Source organism: Astatotilapia calliptera, chromosome 8 (assembly GCF_964374335.1).
Source record: "Astatotilapia calliptera chromosome 8, fAstCal68.1, whole genome shotgun sequence".
NCBI lineage: Eukaryota > Metazoa > Chordata > Actinopteri > Cichliformes > Cichlidae > Astatotilapia > Astatotilapia calliptera.
The window spans coordinates 29,055,967-29,079,843 of NC_137429.1; the positions used below are offsets into that span (position 1 = coordinate 29,055,967).

Consider the following 23,877-nt stretch of genomic DNA (forward strand, 5'->3'; position numbering starts at 1 on the left):
ATCTGTATTCTAGTAAAATTAAACCCTCTCAAAGTGATTTTAGCAACTTCTTCGATCAATTATCTATTCCCCAATTAGATGAAGCCCTGAGAGATGAAATTGATTCCCCTGTCTCCGAAAACCATCTTTTAGGAACAATCCAAGCCTTACCACTTGGAAAGACAGCTGCCCCGGATGGATTCGGTAATGAATTCTATAAAGCCTTCCAAAATAAAATTACTCCTCTCATGCTCAGGATGATAAATGACTCTGTTAAAAATAAAAGGTTACCAACTTCACTTTACGAGGCAAATATTTGTTTGCTTCACAAAACTGGAGAGGAGGAAGGCGACCCAGCACATTATAGACCCGTTGCTCTTTTAAATTGTGATCACAAAATCATAACCAAAGCCTCAGCTACAAGATTGAGCAAACATGTTTCAACAATTATACATCCTAATCAAACAGGATTTACTCCTGGTAGATGGTCATTTAATAATGTCCATTTATTATTAAATACAATTTACTCAGGTTATGGAAAAGAGGCTAAAACAGCAGTACTTTCTCTGGATGCTCAAAAAGCGTTTGATCAGATTGAACGGTCTTATATATTTGAGACTCTAAAACAATTTGGTTTTGGGGAATATTTTAGGGATTGATTAAAATGATTTATCTGTGTCCTGCATTCTCACCAACGCAGATAAAGCCTCCCCCTTTCAATTAACGTGGAGTGAGACAGGGGGATCCCCTCTCACCACTTCTTTTTGATATAGCTCTGGAGCCCCTTGCCATTAACATAAGAAACCACCCTGGTATACAGGGAGTTAAATTTGGGAATGTTGAAAGTCTTGTTAATATGTATGCAGATGATTTACTCATCTGCCTTTCCGAACCAGAAATTTCATTCCCTAATCTTTTAAATTGCATTAAACACTTTGTGAAATTATCAGGATATATGATCAATTGGGACAAATCTGAATTTATGCCAATAACAGATAATCTATGCCCAAAGTTTCTCAGCTCTCTCCCATTCAAATTAGTGACTACATCTTTTACCTACCTTGGCCTTAAGATCTCTAAAAATCCCAAACTCCTCTATAAATCGAATTTCTTGGAAATGCTGGACAAGCTCAAAGACGATATTAGAAAATGGAAACTGCTTCCTCTGTCTCTGATTGGTCGAATAAATTCAGTTAGAATGGTGTCTTTGCCACGATTTTTATATCTTTTTCAAAACCCTCATATTTATTTGCCACTTAAATGTTTTAAGCAGCTTGATTCATTGATTCTTTCATTCATCTGGGCAGGAAAACCCCCTCAGATATCCAAGGCTCATCTTCAAAAAAATACTTCCAGTGGGGGGTTGGGTCTCCCTGTGTTTAGACATTATTACTGGGCAGCAAATTCAAGAGCTCTATTGCACTGGCAGTGGGGTTCGCCTACTGATTATTGTTATAAGCTTCCTGTCTGGCTCCAGGCAGAGGCAGCAACAATATCTGAAGCCTCATTACCGGGCTTATTGTTTTCTAACATGGGTTCTTCTATTAAATCGATCAGTCGTAATTTTGTTGTTAAACACTCCTTAAAGATATTAAGTCAAATTAGGAAATCTCTTAAACTACCGGACTTCTCAGTAAGAATACCAATAATACATAACTACGTGTTTAAACCAGGTAAAATGGAGAGGGTGTTTTTAGAATGGGGGGGAAAGGGACTGAAATGCATTGAGGACTCATATATATATAGATGACAGATTCATGTCTTTCCTTCAACTTCAACAGAAGTTTCAGTTACCTCAATCATATTTTTTTCGTTATCTTCAAATAAGGAATTTTGTTCAACGAAACTTTTCAGACTTTCCACTGAAGCCACTAAGTCTTACTGATATAATTCGGAAAGCAGATTTTAAACATCTGATATCTCAGTTTGTGAAGTGCTTTACAATCCCAGCTGATTCTGATGGAATTAAGAATACACGGGCTGGAGACCTCGGTGTTCCTGTCTGAGGACCAACGGTCAAACTGTTTGTCCAACATTCAGAAAGGCTCAGTAAACGCCAGATATAAAGTAATCCAGTTTAAAGTCATTCACAGATTACACTTTTCTAAACTTAAACTTAACCGGATCTATAATTCTGTATCCCCCTTATGTGACAGATGTAATATCGGTGAAGGTTCCCTTGCACATCTATTTCGGCATTGCCCTGTCTTGAAAGCTTTTTGGAGCCAGATTTTTACGTGGTTTTCAAACCAATTTGGGAAAAAAGTACCACTTGATGGTACACTGGCTATACTTGGATCATTTGCATCAATCGAATCTTTTTCCTTAATTACAGTGGGTGTGCTGGCTGCAAAGAAACTTATTCTTTTACAGTGGCGGTCTTCTTCGGCCCCGTCTTTTAACAGGTGGCTTAATGAGATGGTGTCTGTGGCCCGGGTGGAGCAGATAAGATTTGATAGAGAGGGGAAACTGGCGAGTTTTTGTACGATTTGGCAGCCATTTCTAGAATTCTTAAAAATTAACTGATCATAATTCATGCCTCACACCCCGCGTGAATTTTCTTATTTTATTTTACTCTTTATTTAATTAATATTGTTATAATCTTTTCTTCTTCTTTTTTTCTCCTTCTTTTTCTTTTTTCATGCTTATAAGTTCACAAATGCTAAATGTAGTAAATGTCCTCAGTTGAATCTGTACAAGCATGCTGTGTTTAATTTAAAAGCAAAAAATAAAATAATTAATAACAAAACACCAAAATGGACAAGCTTCTAACAGAGAAACTGCCATGCCAAAATGACTGTACGGCACTTCAGTTAATATGCAACAAAAATCAAAGGGTTGGGTAAAGTTGCTATAACAGCAACTGTAAAGCAGAGGTGTGGGGAAATGGTATTGATCTTCTAAACAGCACTTCGCAGAATTCCATCTGTTTTATTTTTACAGGCTATGCATAAAAAAGAAGTCAAGCTTTCTGTGTTATCTGTTTGTGATGGCAGAGAAACAAGGAACACCCTGTGTGTGTGTTTGCTGTGTAAGATTTACCTCTGGCTTCCAGCTCCAGTTTCTTTTTCCTGGACCAGATATTATGATAATTCTCTGCAAGCAGCTCTGCCATTGACTGGAGAAGTAAATGTTTGACATGTGACTCTTTTACACTTCACTGATCAATTCATCCATCAATCAATCTGCATTATCAGCTCCCATGAGTAATCTGGCTTTGCATGCATTGTGTTCTTGTGAATAATTTACCTGCAAGTCTCTGGACAATGTCACATTACTCATATCAGTGGGTCTTGGACTGAAAGCTGAAGCTCCTTCAAAAGAAAGCTGTTGGAGATTGAACACACAGCATTATATATGATGTCACCTTTCCCTTTGATCCATAATGAGTACCTCGGGAACAAATGTAAGAATGGGTGGTGTTCATATACACCTGACTGGCCTGTGATATCCTTCTGGGCTTGTTGTGAAGGTTGACAGAGTCTCCCTCTCTGATCCTGTCAATGCTCCAACCCCATGAAAGCATGGTCTTCAGAGACTCTCTGATGGGCCAGCAGTATGTCTCTTTATCCTGCAAAGTCACAGTTTGCTTTCAGATGTACTGCAAAACCCGAACAAAGCATGAACTCAGACACACCAACACATGATCTTCTGCAGGATCATTTGCTCACATGTCTGTGCCCACATCAGCTGATACATTTCCATTCATTCAATTAGTAAATCTCATTTGATTACTTTGCAGATATTTATTAGTAACAAATGTTTGGAATCATGTTTGTTTTTCGTTCCACTTCTCACGTGTGCACCACCCTGTGTTGGTCTTTCACCTGGAATTGTGACAAAATGTGGAAAAGTTCAAGGGGCTGAATACTTTTGCAAGCCGCTGTAATTATTAAATAATAAAACTGATACGTTTCTCTTTTGCAACAAATATTATATAACACAATGGAGATGAAGTGTATGTAAATAAATATCTAAAGTTTATCTAAAAGAAAGAGAAGAGAAAAGTGGCACCCCTCAGCCTTTTAGCAGATATACCGATGGTATCATTTCAAAATCCTACATCACCTCATTCACAACAATTTCAGAAAACTCACTTTGACCTTGAGGTCGAGGTCACTGAGATTTTATCTCCTCTGACATTTTTAGTAAATGCACCTGTAGTATCAATTTCAGAAAACTTAACCTCTGACCGTGAGGTCAGTGAGATTCAAACTCATCTCACATCTTTACCTGTGGTATCAATTAGAGGCTCCTACGTTTCTGAGTTACTGCATTCACAAACGTAGGTGTTCACGCTCAGCCACCAGGGTGACGACAACACCCCATCAGCCTTTTACTGCTAAGGAGTACAAACTGACTCATTCAGTTTTCAGGTATGAGTTTGGTGTAGTATTTCAGCAGGTAGCTGTCCAGCCAGGAGAGCTACCTGTGATTCAATACAGATTCATGCCATGCTGTTTTTCATCATTACTAAGCTATCACTGACCCAAATGTAGCACTCACACAAACTATACAAATCTTTTGTAAAATATAGAAAGCTCCCAACTTCCACAGAAAGATGTCTGCATGCAGACTACCTTTTCAGACAGGCTTTTGTATGGTTTCAGGAGTGGATGGCTCTTGCTGATTTCACACATCTGGTCTCCATATGACCAGCCATTGGAAAACTACAGAATATAAGTTCACATTTACAGATCAGATTTTACAGCAACCAAAAGCAGTTCTATTTTGCTACATTTCGTGATGACAACAAGAAACACTACGAAATTTTTAAAAAGCACACAAACATTTTCCCCTCAATGTTATTCAAAGTTTACAGGAAATATTTCTTTCTCTAAAAAAGTATCAGCAGAATAAGCTGGTATATTGACATTTATGTCAATCATTGGCTTAAAGTATAGTATACCATAAAGTTTGCCAAACAGCATACATATGTAACAGAATGTTTTATATATTATAGCTGTGGGGTGTGTTCTTCTATGTGTAATCATTGGGTGCATTTGTTATCAGTGACTGTGAAAGACTGTTGATGTACCACACTGTTTTTGTCGTCATGGTGAGGGGAAAAACAGTATGATCAGGAAACACAGAACAAGAATAAAAATCATACATACCTTTTCTATACACCACTTCTCATGGATGTGCTCCGCATATCTGGTTATAAAACAATCCAGTTTCTCTGGAACAGTCACACTGTCAAAGCGAGAAAAAACAAACCACTGCATTAGAAACAGAAATACAGAGATGAGAAAATAGAAATCTGCATCTGGATTTGTGTCAGTGTCCAGTGCCAGGAAATGACTGAAGGCACTCCAGTGGAGCATTATGGAGTCCTGCATCAAAGACTGAAATATAAATACAAATAAATATACAGTTATGCTCATAACTTTTTTTATTATTTCAAATGTGTTAATCGCCAGACTGTACACTTAGGAATTTATCTCTCAGCAGTCAACGCTACACTATCACTTAACTATCGGTTAGCACCAGTGAGCCAGCTGAGACCAGTCCATACACGTACCATAACACTGCCTAGGACACTGCTTTATAATATGAAGCACATTAAGGCCACTACTTTGATTTGGAGCTATTAAGGTGGAGATGAGGAGATGATGGAGCGGGTCAATGCTGGGCTCAGATCTACCCCCCGTCCCAATCCCTTTTTGTCCCCCATAAACCCCCCACCAGAGCGGCCAAAGGTTCGCCATCGAGCCCCACCCTCAACAGAGCAATCGAAGTCACATTGCCCAGCCTCGCCCCCCTTAGTTCCTCTTCATGCCCTGTCCCAGCAGTCTGATGCGTGATGTGTGGAGGGTCCGGGCTGTGAGGATTATGGCAGTGGTGACTTTTCCCAGGAGAAGCTGGGACCCTGTTTACTACAAGGTTTTAAAATTTCTGTACTTTTAGGTGACAGGAGACATGTGGCCTGGTCAAAACACAGAGAGCTGCACTCTAAAAGATCTTTAAACATAGTAAACATACCTTGTGTGCCACAGACTGCTCCCAAACACGAGGGGACAAGTAATACCTCTAAAACACTTAAGTTGGCTTTATTAAACATTAGATCTTTAGCTGGGAAAACATTTTTAATTAATGATTTAATCACTGAGCACAGCCTTGATTTTATGTTTCTAACTGAAACTTGGTTGGACCAAAGTAACAGTGGAGCTGTTCTCATCGAGACGACCCCTCCTAACTACAGTTTTATCAGTGAGGTCAGGGCGAGCAGGAGAGGAGGAGGGGTTGCTGTCTTATTAATGAATCATTTCAATGTAAGCAGCTATCTCCTGGAAGTTTTCAGTCTTTTGAATATGTGGCTTTACAGCTGAAGGCCCCATCCAAAGTTGTGTTTCTTAATGTTTACAGGCCTCCCAAATACTGCACAGACTTTTTTAATGACCTCAGTGAACTGCTGTCTGTGATCTGTGTTGATTTCAACTGTGTAATTATTGTTGGGGATTTTAACATTCATGTGGACAACCCTCAGGACAAAGGGACTAAAGACCTGAGTAACACTCTGGGCAACTTTGGGCTGACTCAGCATGTAACAGAGGCCACACATAATAGAGGACACACTCTTGACCTACTGATCTCCAAAGGCCTGAGCATTTCAAAGGTTACTGTGTCTGATGTGGGCCTGTCTGATCATTACTGTGTTTTCTTTGAAAGTAAAATCTCAGCCCACACAAATATATCAACAACAGTGATCACAAAACGGTGTATAACTGAACACAGTAGTGCAATTTTTAACCAGGTCTTCCCATTAACACCTGACCTGTCCAGAGGGTCAGTCAATGAGCTCGTCAATAGCTTCAATGCTAACATGTTAAATGTAATGGACACTATTGCTCCCATTAAGGTGAAGGTTATCTCTGGAAGGAAAAAGTCTCCATGGAGAAACTCCACACTGGTGAAAAATGAAAAAAGAGAGTGTAGGAAAGCTGAGCGCAGATGGAGAAAAACAAACCTCCAGGTTCATTATGACATCTATAAAGAGAAACTTCACAATTATAATTTACAACTGAGGAATGCAAGGAGGTCCTACTTCTCTGACATCATCACTAAAAACAGCCATAATGCTCGGGTCTTATTTTCTACAGTTGACAGGCTAACAAACCCTCCTGTGCCAGTGGCAGCTGAACTTCATTCAACCATGGCCTGCAATGACTTTGCCAAATTCTTCACTGAAAAAATCCAAAAAATTAGACAAGCAATTGGTACATCAACAGCAGATCCAGGATATGTACTGTGTCCACCGAAAAACTGTTTAAACACCATGAAACAGTTTCAACCTATTAACAGCAAAGACCTGGAGGACATCTTAGGTCAGCTGAACTCCTCCTCCTGCTGTTTAGATGTCCTGCCAACAAGTTTTTTCAAAAAGGTCTCAAAGACTTTAGAGTCAGACCTGTTACAGATCGTCAACTTTTCTTTATTATCAGGTGTGTTTCCAGAATCACTAAAAACTGCTGTAATCAAACCTATACTGAAAAAGGACAATCTTGACAAGACACAAATGAACAACTACAGGCCGATCTCAAATCTCCCGTTTTTAAGTAAGATCATTGAAAAAGCAGTTTCTCAACAGCTCAGTTACTTCTTAAAACAGAATAATTGCTACGATGCCTTCCAGTCAGGTTTTAGACAGAACCACAGCACTGAAACCGCTCTGACCAAAGTGTTTAATGACATATGTCTGAATACAGACAGTGGAAAAATGTCAGTCCTAGTGTTACTGGATCTCAGTGCAGCATTTGATACAGTTGACCACAACATATTACTCAAACGACTGGAGAACTGGACAGGTCTTTCAGGAACTGTACTAAACTGGTTCAAATCATACGTAGAAAACAGGAAATACTTTGTATCAATAGGTAACTTCACATCTGAGCAGACAAGTATCACATGTGGAGTTCCCCAAGGTTCCATCTTGGGACCCCTTCTGTTTAACATCTACATGCTCCCACTGGCACAGATTATAAACAACAACAAAATAAACTATCACAGCTATGCAGATGACACACAAATATATATCACAATGTCACCAGGAGACCGAGGCCCTGTACAGGCTCTTGGTAAATGCATTGAGGAAATTAATGACTGGTTGTGCCACAATTTTCTCCAGCTAAACAAAAACAAACTGAGGTAATAGTCTTTGGCGCCAAAGAAAAACGATTACAGGTCACCAGAGAACTTCAATCTATACATCTAAAAACCACAAACCAGGCGAGAAATTTGGGTGTAGTGATGGATGCAGACCTAAACTTAGAAAAACACATTAAGACAATAACAAAGTCAGCTTACTATCACCTCAAGAATATATCAAGGATAAAAGATCTGATGTCTCAACAGGACCTGGAAAAACTAGTCCATGCATTCATCTTTAGTAGGCTTGATTACTGTAACAGCATCTTTACAGGTCTACCTAAAAAATCAGTCAGACAACTACAGCTCATTCAGAACTCTGCTGCTCGAGTCCTCACTAAGACCAAAAAAGTGGACCACATCAGTCCAGCTCTGAGGTCCTTACACTGGCTGCCTGTCCGTCAGAGGATAGACTTTAAAGTTCTGATGCTGGCCTATAAAGCTCTGAATGGTTTAGGACCAAAATACATCAGTGACCTCCTGACCCAGTATGAACCATCCAGATCCCTCAGGTCATCTGGATCCGGTCTTTTATCAGTTCCCAGAGTCAGAACCAGACACGGAGAAGCTGCATTCAGCTTTTATGCTCCTTATATCTGGAACAAACTCCCAGAAAGCCTCAGATCAGCTGAAACACTCAGTTTATTTAAATCCAGGTTGAAGACTCACCTGTTCTCAGCTGCATTTGAATAAAGCACCAAATCCACACTTTAAGCTTAAATTTCAAAACTTACATTTACTGATTTTATATACTGTTGTTTGTTTGTTTGTTAATTAGTTAGTTAGTTTATTTGCTTGTTTTATTCAATTTTAAAGAAAGTGTGTACATTATTGTACTTTATTGAGCCCCGTGGGGAAATTGCTCTCTGCATTTAACCCATTCACTCAGTGAAGCAGTGGGCAGCCATTGGGCGCCCGGGGAGCAGTGTGTAGGGACGGTACCTTGCTCAGGGGTACCTCAGGGTAGCTGTTAAGGGGAATCGAACCCCCGACCTTCCGATCATGGGGGCAACCACTCTACCTACTGAGCTATCCCTGCCCTAAATCATGCTTTTTATTTGTTCTTGTTTCTAATGTCTCTGTAAAGCACTTTGAATCACCTTGTTGTTGAATTGTGCTATACAAATAAACTTGCCTTGCCTTGCCTTGCCTTGCCTTGCCTTGCCTTGCCTTGCCTTGCCTTGCCTTGCCTTGCCTTGCCTTGCCTTGCCTTGCCTTGCCTTGCCTTGCCTTGCCTTGCCTTGCCTTGCCTTGCCTTGCCTTGCCTTGCCTTGCCTTGCCTTGCCTTGCCTTGCCTTGCCTTGCCTTGCCTTAAATAAAACTCAGTTGAATTTCACATTCTTTCCATGATGTTTGTTGGAGACCTCTTCACCCATGATAGTATAAAAACTTAAAGTTCAGTTTTGAAAATGTTAAATACATGGATGAAACTTTACAGTTGGTTTGACCATTCAGTCATTTGACACTGCAAATCACCAAAACTATTTCCTGTAAACATCCGTTCGTTCTTCCATTTCAATCTAATCTAGTAGAAACAATTTAAAAGAAAATAAATACAGAAAAATAATATTCTTGCACACAAGCTTCCTCATAGATCCCAACCCAGATGTGGAGGTTACTTCTGAAACTGGTAAAACTTCATTTAGCCTGTTGTTGGCTGGGTTGTTACTTCTTCAGACCTGTTTGAATGAATAGCATTGTTATTCATTTTTATTTTCTGTTAGAATGCAACTTAATATTTTGATTTATTCTTTAGATTTCTTTAATCTCTTAAATTGTGCAAAAGTCTTGAGCCATATTTTACATAAGAGGCCAGACTTTCACCTAATTGTTCCTTTTTTAAGTTCTCCTGAAGGCTTCAAAGAACAACTTTGAAGGTGTTTGTTCTTTGGACATTGGCTTTTTGAATCATTTTAAGTCCTGTCTTCATACTTTAGAGGGGAATGTTCTTTCAATGAAAGTGTATTCAACCACTGTCAACTTGACAGATGTGCAGGTGTGCAACGTATCAGCTGTTTGTGCTGGGCTATGTCTTTAGAAATGTGAACAAAAAAATGAAGAAACCTCATAGTGGACATTAGAAGACTATCAAAAACAAACAGTCTGTGCTACTATATGAATTCCATGAATTTAAGGCTTTCCTACTTGATAATCAGTTTTTGTTGTTTCCTTTGAAACCTTCGATTTGTTTCGAGGAGGAGAGCACGTGCTCTCCCAAGATTAAAAAAAAAAGACGGAGTTTTCATGAATGCACCTCTGTGATGAAAACTGTTTCTGGACTGAGCAGCCTAAATAAACTGAACAGGCATATTCTGACTTGATCATTCCATCAGGTGAAAATTGCTTCTGGATATTTATAAGTTACACGCTGTTATGAATTCAACATGATCTCACAATGTTTGCAGGTCTGCAAACGCAGGTCTGTTACTAAAACACCAGTTTTAGTAACAAACTCTCAACTGCATACTTTTAAAAATGGGATTTTAACAGTAATGTAAAAACTAAAAGTTCTTCTGTAATTATTTTTATTAAAAGAGAAAACACATTAATGACATTCATTAAGATGTACAGACAGGCAGAGATGGGGGTTGGGGAAAATACAAAGACAGTGACTGTTTTTACAACAGCGTTCTGTAAAAACTTCCTGTCAGTGATTCCTGAAATACCATTTACAAGTGTTAAAGACAGCATAGAGAGGATACCTGGGCTGGGGTTTGGAAGTTGTTGGCCTTCTGTGGGGGGTCGGAGAACTGTTTGAACCTAATGTGTGACAAAAGAATCCACTGCCCTCTCTTACCTGTCTGTAAAAGCCCTGCAACAATTTATCAGAGATGCACAGAGCGCGGACGGAGAGAAAATAAAGGTGGTTCACAGCAGGCAACTTGCTGCATTTTAAAATGATGCGATCCATACATTATTAGTAAAACTACTCTTAAGAGATCTACGTAACATATTTAACAAATTGTGTTATTAAAGTGTTTATTTATTTATTTAGTCGTTGTCAGGATTCCGACAGTTCTTTCCAATAAATTGTGGTTTATTCTCTACATTCAGGTTGAGGGTCATATGATGATGAAGCTTTGATTGCACAATCCCAAGAAAGATATGGAAAAGTATAAAATAAGTATCAGCTGTTAATAATCTCCTGATGGCAGAGTTGTTGTTATCTGTGGGCGCTGGAAACGCTGTTTGTATAATCGCTCATTAAGACCAGTTTGAACACTAATAACTGTTAATTCTGTCCTACCTGTAGCAGGTGGAGTTTTCCCACCTATAACTAAATAAATACATGATGCAGGTTGGACACTTATTTGTGGGACGTGTAGCATTTATTGACTACAAAATTTTTGAACCAGAGTATTGACATGAATTGCAAAGGTGAAATACCAAGATTAGTGACAGACAGCTTGAATAAGCAGCCAGGACTGTGATCATTACCATTATGACTGTTCATTTATTGGGAAAGTTTAACTGGCGGGAATTACCAATAGTTTTAAGCACAGTGCCAGACCCTCGTGGTTCTCTCCTTCAGCAGCAGTTCACTGACCTTATTTAATCATCAGAAAAATTAAAATAAAGTGCCAAATATTTCTGGCAGACAGCACACACACATACATATTGTTGTGCAGTTGGGGCATGTTTAAATTAAAATTTAACACGAACTACTGCATTGATTTAGTAACTGAAAGGTCAGACACTTTTTTGAGGGACAGCCTTGCATTTGGAGTGTCCATTTCACAGGGTAATGTTATAAGAGGAGTCAGACAAATGTGATTTCACCAGTACTGCCAAACGTAACTATTTGTGATGGCGCTATGACTGTTCGTTTATTAGCAAAGCCAATGCATACAGTAACTGGCATGGCTGGAATGCCCACACATGTACAGTAGATGCTCTGGTCCCTCTCCTGCAGTACAGTAGTGTTTCACTGACACCTATAAATTTAGACCAGAGCCCGACATATTTCATCATTAAAAGCATCATTACATTGTTACTGCTGTCATGGTGCTCTCTGTCTGACCTTTTGTATCTCTAAAAATATACTTTTCTCTTACAGGACCAACCAATCATCAACTTCTGCTTAAAATGTGATTTTCATGTTTTAATTAAAAAAAGACATTGTCGTGCCATGCTTTCATGTCCAGTAACATTACTGAGGAATAACCCAAGAATGCAAGCATCACTTTTTGCTTTGTATCTTGCTTATTCCGTGTGCACAACCTCTGTAAATGAATGGACTTCCATTAGCACTGCGCCCCCTGGATGATGCACAAGACATTACACTGTTTTTTATAAATGCTGCTTGGGAGCGTTAACCTGTTCCTGTTCGCATTGTACACGTCACAGGCGGGGAATATCATTACAGTCACGGATCAACCGGCCATCAGGCAGGAATCCGCCAGGTATCTGTCATTGTCCTGTCAGGAATGAGGTGGTTATTTTAAGTGGCTGTATCTGTACCTCACGTGTTTGAGGCTTGGCCAGATGTTGAGGAGGGTTGTTGTCCTAACCCAGAAAAGAATTCTGTGATCGTAGACATTTGGTGCTGCTGAGCTAACCAGTGAATTCCTTCTTTTTTGCCACTTCTAAAATTCTTCCAATCTCTCTCATATGTTTATTTTAGTTTTTCAACCTGAAGTCCTGTTTGGTAGCTTATTCACTCTTAATACTAACTTGGGCACTGCCGGTTTAGAAATTACAGAGAGTCCCTGTTATCACCAAATGCAAGTTTGCTACTCAAATCAATCCCTGGCTCCTCATATTTGGATGTTGACATGTGCCTGGGGGAGGATACTGAACCCTAGTTAAGTGTAAGCATGTATGTGTTTCTTAAATAAAGAATGTTAGATAAATAATGTGTGTGTGTGAGCGAGTTTGAAGTGGATTATTCAGAGTAGAAGAGCATTTATGCACCTTTAAAAATGGGGGAATCTGCATAAAATGGCTTTGAACAGTTAATGCAATACTTTTGTTAACCCCCTGCTTCAATTATATCATAATGATTGTTTGATTTAAAATCCACCATGTTGGTATACAGAGGCAAAACAACAAGACATATCATTGTATCATTGTGCAAAGCATTCTAACCTGACTGTAAGCCAAACAAGTAAACATGTTACAAAGAAGAAAAAGATGTACATACTTGGTGGTGTCTGCAGGCTGTGGTGTGAAGTTTCCTTCTGAGTCCATAGATGACTGTTTCTCCATCATGGCCATGTAGTTGGACTCCATATACTCTGGAGGAAGAGCTCCAGCCACAGCACTAAGACATGGCAGCGCCAGTTTAAATAGCTCCTGGTCGTACTGCTACATTACAACACATACACAGTATGTAAGTGTGTTGCTTCAGACATTATTGTGAACATTGAAGGCTGTCTGTTTATCATTTGTTTAAAGCAAATAAACTTGGGGAATATTCAGAATCTGTCATGAGGGTGAAGTGAGGGTTGAAATAGAGAATTCCAGGCACAGCAGATAAATTATGAGTTTTATTAAACAGTGTGTCCAAACAAAAGGCAGAAATCTATCCAGCGAAGATTAGAGAAACATAGGGAGAAGAGACAGGCAGGAGTGGGTATACTGGTCTCCCTTGCTCCCTGCCTCCTCTTTCCCAATGGGCTTTACTTGGAGGATGAGCGGGATGCTTCCCTGCACCTTTTGGTCCTGATTGGTGTTTTTTGCTAATGTGCATAATGAGAGGCCCAACATTCTTTTGGAATCATTGGGTGGTGTACGCACCATCTAGGGACTATCGTGTTGCTGGTAGTAGGCAATGACGGTATAACTTGGAGAAGAGTGAGTGGGAGTAACGGCCTTGTTATGCTTGTCCATAGAAGTGCGACCCGTGTGCATTCTCTGAGCTACCACTAGATGAGCCTCACCTTGTGGGACAGGGCATCAAATATTCCCCAGAACATTTTCCTAGAGAGGTGCAGCTCTTCATCTGACGCTACTCCAAAATTGCCCCAACCTCCAGCCAAACAGTAGTACTTCCAGCAACGCTCGTAGTGATTGGTCAACAGCTGAGAAGTCAAAAGCACATTAATTACCAGTCAATATATGACTGAAGCCAAATGAGTAAGTAAGGTGTTATTGTAATTCAATCATATTTTCCCATAACAACTTAATGCACTTAATCAGTAACAACATTAGTTACTAACCATACAATTATACTGTTATTTGTGCTTCACGGATTTTACAGTTTTTCCACAAAGGGCTAGTGCGCATATTTTATAAATCTAATGGTAATTTGGTGTGTGCATTTGTTTTTTTGCACTGGGTAAGAACATTTCTATGTTTCATCTGTGCGTTTTCAGTGGGAGAAACATCATCCAAGTGACGTCTTCAGTCTCAGCTGACTGTAGGTTTCCCCAACCTTATAAACATTTGCATAATGACTGAAACTAGCACCACTGAATGAACAATGACCAGTCAAGGAGGTCATTTACATGAAAAGGGAAAGACCATCTCTAAATCGAGGAGGGGGCCTAAGGGTACATCTCTGGCCATCTTACAATGCTGTGATTGCAGCCATTCCCAACTCTCTGTGAGAATTTGCATATTAAGGATCAAGGAACTGACCTCCCAGCCCATTGTCCCTTCAGTGGTGCTAGTTTCAGTCATTGTGCAAATGTACTGTTTATAATGTTGGGGAAACCTGCAGTCAGCTGTGCATGAAGATGAACTGAATCAACCTTTTGGCATATTGATGAATGTTCCCCACTGCATGTAAAAAGATACACACAGTTGAATGGTAATTATGTGTAATTATCTGAAGTTCAGTTCAGTTCTTTTTTATTTCAAACATATACATTCACCAGCGTTTCATGAAATCATTCCATGCAGTTGTTTGAAAAGGAGTAGGCAGAAGTATATACTTATTTAGCCCCACCCCCTCAGGTTTACATCCTCATCATCTAAATTTGAACAACAAAAACATATACACCGCCTTCAACTTAGAACATAACATCACAAAAAATATTTTCTCATGTTCAACTAAAACTATATTTAGATTTGCTAATTTGCAGAAGAAAATAAACATGAGTTTGACTGCTGTCTTGGGTTAATTGCATTTTCTTCATTCTTATACTTATTTAAAATTTCTTTTTTGAGTTTTATTTTAAACTGGTTTATATCACTGCTGACCTTTATTTCTTCTTTTAACTCATTCCAGAATTTAACTCCCGCTATTGAAATAGACATCCTTTTCAATGTTGTTCTTACTCTTTGTAATTTTAAATACCTCCCTTCTCTTTCTAAGAACCATTTACTTATTTCGATTGGGAGCATCCCTTTCCTTGCCTTATATATTATTTGCACTGTTTTAAACTTCACCAGATCCTGGAATTTTATAGCTTGCGTCCTAATAAAGAGTGCGTTTGTGTGAGCCCTATACCCTAATGGCCCTTTTCTGCATTATGATTATAGTCTGAGTATTACTTTTATATGTATTTCCCCAAACCTCTACACAATAACTCATGTATGGTAATAGCAAAGCACAAGTGCCTCAATTCTATGCTTTATATTAACTAAAATGCCATATAACCATTTAGTGTAGTATTTATATTCGTTTATATTTATATTCGTTTATATTCCACCACAAGCGGACACGGTCACCGCCTTATGCGAGCTGCATGAGGCACTCACACAGCACCAGACACAACACCGGGACGCTGCGCTTATTGTGACGGGGGACTTTAATAGCGCCAACCTCAAACGCGCAGCGCCGAACTTTTATCAACACATCACCTGCCCCACCAGGGGTGAAAGGACACTGGACCACTGCTACACTACGGTCAAGGACGGCTACAAGGCACAATCCCGCCCCCCGTTTGGCAAATCTGATCACGCCGCCATCTTCCTCATGCCAAAATACAAACAAAGGCTGAAACAGGAAGTTCCGGTTCAGAGGAAGGTCGCGCGCTGGACGGATCAATCGGTGGCCGCGTTACAGGACGCACTCGATGACGCAGACTGGGGCATGTTCAGAAACAGCTCCGACGATGACGTCAACGTATTTACGGAAGCGGTTGTGGGATTCATCGGGAAACTAGCGGATGATACCGTGGAGACAAAGACTATCACAACGTTTCCCAACCAGAAGCCGTGGGTGGATAAAACCATCCGCGACGCTCTGAGATCCCGCACCGCTGCCTACAACACGGGACTCATGACGGGGGACATGGACCCGTACAAAGCCGCGTCATATAACGTGCGGAGGGCGGTGAAAGAGGCGAAGCAGCGCTACGGGAGGAAACTAGAGTCACAACTCCAACAGAGTGACTCTAGGAGCCTGTGGCGGGGACTAAGGACAATAACGGACTATAAAACACCAACAACCGATATGACGAACGCGGCCGTGACTCTGGCAGACGAGCTGAACACTTTCTATGCTCGCTTCGAGGCTGCAGCTAAGGACTCCAACAATGCTAGTGTTAGCGGCGCTAACGGCTGCAGACAGGAAGATACTGCCAGCACCGGAAACGTGCTCGTCATCTCCGAGCATGAAGTAAGGAGAGCCTTCAAGAGAGTGAACACCAGGAAAGCAGCAGGACCAGACGGCATCCCAGGTCGTATCCTCAGAGACTGCGCATACCAGCTAGCTCCTGTGTTCACGGAGATATTCAACATCTCTCTATCTCAGTCGGTGATCCCCACATGCTTCAAAGAGTCCATCATTGTTCCTGTCCCGAAGAAACCCCACCCTGCTTCTCTCAATGACTATCGCCCTGTAGCCCTCACCTCAGTAGTGATGAAGTGCTTTGAACGCCTGGTCAGAGACTTCATCATTTCTTCACTACCAGACACACTGGACCCACTACAGTTCGCTTACCGTCCAAATCGTTCCACAGACGATGCCATCTCTCATCTCCTCCACACATCACTCACTCACTTGGACACTAGAAGGGGGAATTATGTTAAAATGCGCTTCATAGACTACAGCTCTGCATTTAACACCATAATTCCCTCCACACTCACCACCAAGCTGGAGCATCTGGGACTCAGCTCATCTATATGTCAGTGGATCTCCAACTTCCTAACTGGCAGACCACAGGCAGTAAGGATGGGCGGACATGTCTCAGCCTCCACCACTCTCAGCACTGGAGCCCCCCAGGGGTGTGTTCTGAGCCCCCTGCTGTACTCTTTGTACACATATGACTGTGTGGCCACTACCAGCTCCACCACCATCATCAAGTTTGCTGACGACACCGTCGTGGTGGGCCTGATCTCTGATAACAACGAGACGGCCTACCTGAAGGAGATTAGGAATCTGGAGAACTGGTGCCAGAGGAACAACCTCCTTCTAAACGTCAGTAAGACAAAGGAGCTGATAGTGGACTTCAGCACTAAGCAGGAGAGGAACTACCAGACCCCCGTCATCAACGAGTGCCCAGTGGAGAGAGTGGACAGCTTCAAATACCTCGGAGTTCACATCACGCAGGACCTGTCATGGTCCTGTCACATCAACACCGTGGTGAAAAAGGCCCGACAGCGTCTCTACCACCTCAGACGCTTGAGAGACTTCCAACTGCCCTCCAAGGTGCTCAGGAACTTTTACTCGTGCACCATAGAGAGCATCCTGGCGGGAAACATCTTAACCTGGTTCGGGAACAGCACCATGCAGGACAGACGAGCTCTACAGAGGGTTGTGCGGTCAGCTGAGCGCACCATCCGCTCCGAGCTCCCTGACCTGCACTCAATCTACAGCAGGCGGTGCTGGACCAAGGCCAGGAAGATGGTGAAGGACCTCAGCCATCCCAACAACAGACTGTTCTCTCTGCTGAGGTCAGGAAAGCGATTCCGCTCCCTGAAGACCAACACAGAGAGACTGAGGAGGAGCTTCTTCCCGCAGGCGATACGGTCTCTCAATCACACCACCACACAGTCCTGACCCACACATATGGTTCTTACACACACACTGGACTTTCTGGACTTTGGTTTTGCACAACACTGGTCACTATATTCTTCATTTCCGGTTAATACTTGTACAGCTGCTGTTATTGTGTATATATTTATTTATATTTAGATTTCTTCATACATTCTTATATAGTTCTATATTGTGTATTGTGTATTTTGTTGTACAGTTATTTTATTTTCAACTTTAATTTATATATTTATCTTTATCTTATTCTTCCCAGTTAAATTTACCCTTCATTCTAATTTGTGTTGTACAGTTATTTCATTTTTAACCTTAATTTATATTTTATTCCTTCCTAGTTAAATTTACCCTTTTTAATTTTTCATATTTATTTCCTATCTTATTCATAGCCTTTTCCTTTTTTATTTTCTTTAGGTCACGAGCAGTTGTCCAAGCATTTCACTACATATCGTACTGTGTATGACTGTGTACGTGACAAATAAAATTTGAATTTGATTTGAATTTATTAAGTGGACACGCCCTGAAAGTAGATAACAGGGAACCATCCTCTAGTGGAAAGTTACTGAAACATGGTTGTTTTGACTAGAATGAGAGAGCTGGTAATAATAATGGATTGCATTTATATAGCGCTTTTCGAGACCGTCAAAGCGCTTTACAATTCCACTATTCATTCACACACTGGTGGAGGCAGCTACAGGTGTAGCCACAGCTGCCCTGGGGCAGACTGACAGAAGCGAGGCTGCCATATCGCACCATCGGCCCATCTGGCCAACACCAGTAGGCGGTAGGTGAAGTGTCTTGCCCAAGGACACAACGACAAAGACAGACAGAGCTGGGGATCGAACCGGCGACCTTCCGGTTACAAGATGAGCTTCCCAACCCCCCTGAACCCCAAATAAATAATAATAAAACTGTTAAGTGTGCGTCACCATTTTGAGATCGGCGGCTGTAGGAGCCATATGAGTTGTTCCTTTTTTGATTAAGTGGGTTGGTTTAAATGGACTCACTGTATTGGTGCACGGGTGTGGGGCGTGTCTCATGGGTGTGGTAGATGATAAATGTGGTTGCACTCACCTCTTGATGTTGATGAGCAGAAAGGTAGGGTGAGCATGAGGCAAAACTTTCTGTTGAGCGCAGCTTGAATGATTTTGATGTATTTTAACTGTAACTTGATGGTTTATGTATATTTATGCACTAATTGATGCCATAGGCCAAGTTGTAGTTTGGCATAGTAGTTAGTGCAGTTCTTTGTGAGGAGCAGTTATTTGTTTGTGCAGTCTGTGCATTTGTTTAATAGTTACTCCCAGGCGCTGATTTGTATATTGGACAGTTGCACGTGGAATAAAAGGAGTAAATGGTACAGAAGTGTATTTTATGTGTCTATTGTTGCGCGTCATCTGTGTCCTCGTGTTTAGCCTGCCGTGGCCGTTGGTTGAGCCGCAACAGCGGCACTGTGTCATGCAGGACGCATCTCGCTTCTAGAAGTAATTTTGTGAGACAATAAAGTGTGAAAGGATCTACTGAGCAGTGTTTTGTCTTCCATCAGATGCCTCTGAGGAATCAAAAGAACGCGGTGAAGTGTTGATATTTAACACAATGCATCTTTGGCCATGTTATAGAGTACTGAAAATGTAATGTAATGAGTAGTAATTGCATTCTTAGGGGAGTAATTAAGTAGCATAACTATTAAAAACAAAAACTCACAAGTAAGATGTAATAGATTGCATTTTTAGACAACAACCTGAACACTGGTTCCTATACATGCAAACTTTGTTTCCGACTTTGTTTCTCACCTTCAGAGGCATCTTGGTGTGCTCATTAAGTAGAGGAACATCAAACACCAGCCTCCTGAGTAGGTGCTGCATCATTGAAGGCCTTAGCTTACTGTACATTAAGAGGATTCCATACGTTAGTGGAATGTACCATCGCTGATCAAGAATACAATCAAATACGATCTATAGCATGTGTTTTTAAAAAAGGGTAGACTAAATGCTAAATACTCATTAAAGGTTGACTCATATGTGCATGTATGTCTTCATCTTACCCACAAACAGCAAGCAGACACTCCTCTATGGAGTCCCTCTGAGCTTTGGTGAGGCAGCAGCCTTTGGACAGGCGATAAACCGTATGAAGCAGCGAGTCAATTAGTGAGGCGAACGGCTCTGTCCCCGCAAACAGCGGCGCACATTTAGTCAGGAGAGGCAGCACTGCTGTACACAGATACCTGTTGAGCGCCAGTGCCATGTCTGTGGCACTCAGAGCAACCTAACACAAAGAATAGAGAGAAACAATAACAACGTAATAGAGAAACTACACGTGTGGCATGTACATATGTTTTTATACCTCTGGGGGAATACTATACACAGTGAATAAAGTGCGTAGTTGTGCCAGTAAGAAACAATATCAAAGGCTAAGTGTCGTGTTCCCTGGGCCTTGGACCGATGGGCTTTGAGTTTTCTGGAGTTCTTCTGTTTTTTAGTAGTGATTAACTTTGTATTTTGGTTCTATTTTCTGTTGTGTTGACATTTATCCTTCTGTTGTTGGTTTCCTTGTTTATTGCTGTGTTTTTTGTGTGTGGTTCAGTCATGACTCCTTGTTAGTTTACCTTTTGTCAAATCTGTATTTCTGTTCCTGAAGAGAAAGAAATATACACACAGACAGAAACTTACGGTGTCCAGAGAGGCGGCAGACCTCAGGTCTGGTAAGAACCCAACCTCCAGAAGGTGGAGAAGAAAATTCTGGTCTTCTATACCATAGACACGGTCCAGGAACAGCACCATGGCTGCTTTGTGGTCTGGGCAGAAACCTGCTGACATGTCTGGCTCCACAACCAGCCCATCTGTACATGCACGCAAACACAATTCAATTCTTGATTGCTGATATTACAGGATCAGTTACTGTTATTACTGGATTAGATGTCATCATGTCAGATGACTTTCTTACCTTTAGCCAGGTTAGGCATAGAGAATGAAATACTGATGACTCCCACCAAGTCTTCAATAGGAATAAGAGACCTCAAAATCGCTCTGATACGGATAGCTTCACCTTTACCAGCATGGATCAGCTAATAGAAAAGAGGTAGGGCTTAAGTGAGTGCACTATATACGTAAGGCTGCATGTAGGAGTTGTGCATTTTGAATCGCTGGTACTCCACTTGAAGGCCAGCCAGCACGGAGCCCGTAAGACCAGCGACAACTCTCACTATCAGTGACTCAATAATCCAAAATATTAAAACAAGCTCAGTCCCAAACCCCTCTTAGCTGTGAGCTGTTGTCTGAGACATAGAGGATAAAGCTACGGGAATTCTTGCTTCCGGGCAATCTAAAAGTCTTTGTGCATGCAATATCTGCAAACAACAACTACTCAAAAGAGGCTTTGAAAACACATTCTGCTCACTAAAGAGACACGTCGAGCACACTTTTAATCTGTTTGTGAACACAGTCAGCTATTCAGACACGATGCAAATGAAGTCGGGAGAAAACTTCTCTCCTCAAACATTCTCCTAAGGCATTTTCCAGTCAGGTGCTCTAATTGGAGATAGGACCCTGTATAAACAGGTCACTGACGAGGACGACAAAGACAAAACAGAGACAGCTTAACAAACGCACGTGTGCAGTACAAAGTAACTCACATGCATCTCTGGAGCACAGCGGCCCAGCAGGTCAATGAGAGCAGAGTAGAAGGTCATGATGGCATTTCCCATGTGAATTGTATCATCTTCCTCTTCCCCTGGCATGTCACTGCTACACACAGAGACACACTCTCATATTAAATGCCCCTAAATACTTCAGACCATTTTCTTCTGACCTGTTATGCTCATTTCCCACTCTGTGCTTGTACTGTAGTTACTCATGAACTTAGTGACAGGATAATTGGTTCAGGCTGATGTTTGTCTGAAATTGTTCTTTTCTAAATGGAAAACACAGGAAGAGATAATCTGCTTGAACATTGTTAGTACTGGAAATACGACACGTAGTTTAGGAAGTTACCAAAAGGTGTGCCGAAGGAAAATAGTGCGCTCAAAGTCATATCCAACTGAACCCTGGGATTTTGTGGCAGGCATTCATAACTATTCAATATATACATCTGCACAACAAATTATAATTGCTATGAGTCAGCATTTTGTATGCCCTAATTTCCATCTTAAGAAAATCCCTTAACATTTAACAGGCTGTTTACAAGCCATCTAGACTTGTAGACTCATGTACAGACCTTTGTAAGGAATTTAGTCTACCAGGCAGACCAAATGCAAACAGTCAACATGATTGTGCTAGCGAGCGCTTCCTGTTAAAAGTGAGGTCTTTCTTGCCAGTGTCGCCAAGTGCTGCTTATAGGGAGTTATCTGACGGCTGGTACCTTGAGTGTCTGGAGATAACTGCTGCTATGAATGGGTGCTGTATAAATATAAAGGAAATGTAATTGATTCTTGCCTGTTCAGTCCAACTGATCAGTCCTGTTCTGTCAGTGTGAACTTTAATATGTATATGTAAGTAATCAGGTTAGAAGTGTTGTCATACAGTGCCTTGCTGCTCTCAGACATAGGAGACGGACCATCTCTGGAGGGATCCTGAGAGATCTTAATGGCCTCCTCCATTGCTGCCAACAACCCATCACCACCTTCACCTCGAAGAGCCGGGCCAAAACATTCTGGTCGACGAATAAGGAGCCTTACCACAACATTGGCATTCTCCTCCACACTTTCACCTGGCCACATAACAGTGACAAGTTGCTAAGTTTGTGGTTGCACATGATACAAACTCCAGTGGAAAATAAATGATCTGACTGCAGTCGTATGGTTACATTTTTACCATTGCAGAAGACAGCAAAGCGCAGGAAGTCAAGGTATCGTTCCCCCTCCACAGGGTTCCAGCCAATGTCAGGGTATCCCTTACGGACCAGCATCACACAGCTCTGCAGCCCACACCCAGCTAGATATTGTACCACCTGCAAAAATAAATTATTATTATTATTTTGGGTTGTTTGTTTCAAAAAGAAAAAAATATAGCACAGTGGAAAGACACCTACAATTTAAATTTAATTAACAGAGATAGAACAAAGCACAAAGGGCTTCAGCAGTATGGGATAGAGATGGACCGATCCGATATTACGTATCGGTATCGGTCCGATACTGACGTAAATTACTGGATCGGATATCGGAGAGAAATAAAAAATGTAATCCGATCTATTAAATATCAAAAAAGCACCTCACAAAACTTGCGACATGGCGACTCGGCTCATAACCGTAGCACGTCGGAGCAGTGTGGTCACGTGATAGAGCCGCTGTATGTGTTTGTAGCCTCGCTACCAAACCAGCATTTCATCTCCGAGGAAGTGATCCCAGAGAGAAGTAAAGCAAGTGTGTAAGTTCATCTCTGAATGTTTGTAAAGCATTCCAGCGTTAAGCTTAACAACCGATATATGGAGCGACTGCCTCTCTCTCTCTCTCCTGCTCCTACTTCAATCATGAAACTGATCACTGATCAGCTGATCGGCTTTTCTCTCTTGTTTGTTTTTGGCCCACTTCGTGCCAGAAAGAGGAAACCAGCGGCTGAACAACAGCAGCACGTTTAGGGCATGAACAGGGAAAAGGGGCACAAAGACATACTTTTCTTTCTTATTCTCATTTAAAATGTCGAGCTTTTAATAAATAATTATCCGAATATTAAACCCAAAGTTTTAATCTGATGTAAAACGTATAGAAGTCCATTACTGTATATAGTAACTGTTAAGTTTAATATACCCTAGTAAGCTATAGCACTTTTTCCTTTGGGAAGATACCATCTGTGCAGTCTGCAGTTCTGTTGAAGAAAGATGTTGCTGGGAGTTTGCAACCCTATTAGTCAGGTTGCTTAATATTTCTGCTAAGTTCT

General features: G+C 41.1%; 1 protein-coding gene across 1 annotated transcript in view; it reads right to left on the bottom strand.

The window, feature by feature from the left end:
- Positions 1-23,877, bottom strand: part of ryr2a (ryanodine receptor 2a (cardiac)) — a 311,203-nt gene that overhangs the window by 115,649 nt on the left and 171,677 nt on the right. Inside the window, exons 48-61 of the mRNA XM_026177557.2 lie at positions 22,816-22,951; positions 22,525-22,711; positions 21,639-21,750; positions 20,951-21,071; positions 20,677-20,846; positions 20,052-20,272; positions 19,801-19,891; positions 14,010-14,150; positions 13,271-13,434; positions 5,097-5,175; positions 4,560-4,649; positions 3,413-3,550; positions 3,229-3,306; positions 3,022-3,097 (exon numbers count right to left, since the gene is read on the bottom strand). Of these exons, the coding sequence (XP_026033342.2) occupies positions 3,022-3,097; positions 3,229-3,306; positions 3,413-3,550; positions 4,560-4,649; positions 5,097-5,175; positions 13,271-13,434; positions 14,010-14,150; positions 19,801-19,891; positions 20,052-20,272; positions 20,677-20,846; positions 20,951-21,071; positions 21,639-21,750; positions 22,525-22,711; positions 22,816-22,951 (1,804 nt within the window). The remainder of the gene's footprint in view (positions 1-3,021; positions 3,098-3,228; positions 3,307-3,412; positions 3,551-4,559; positions 4,650-5,096; positions 5,176-13,270; positions 13,435-14,009; positions 14,151-19,800; positions 19,892-20,051; positions 20,273-20,676; positions 20,847-20,950; positions 21,072-21,638; positions 21,751-22,524; positions 22,712-22,815; positions 22,952-23,877) is intronic.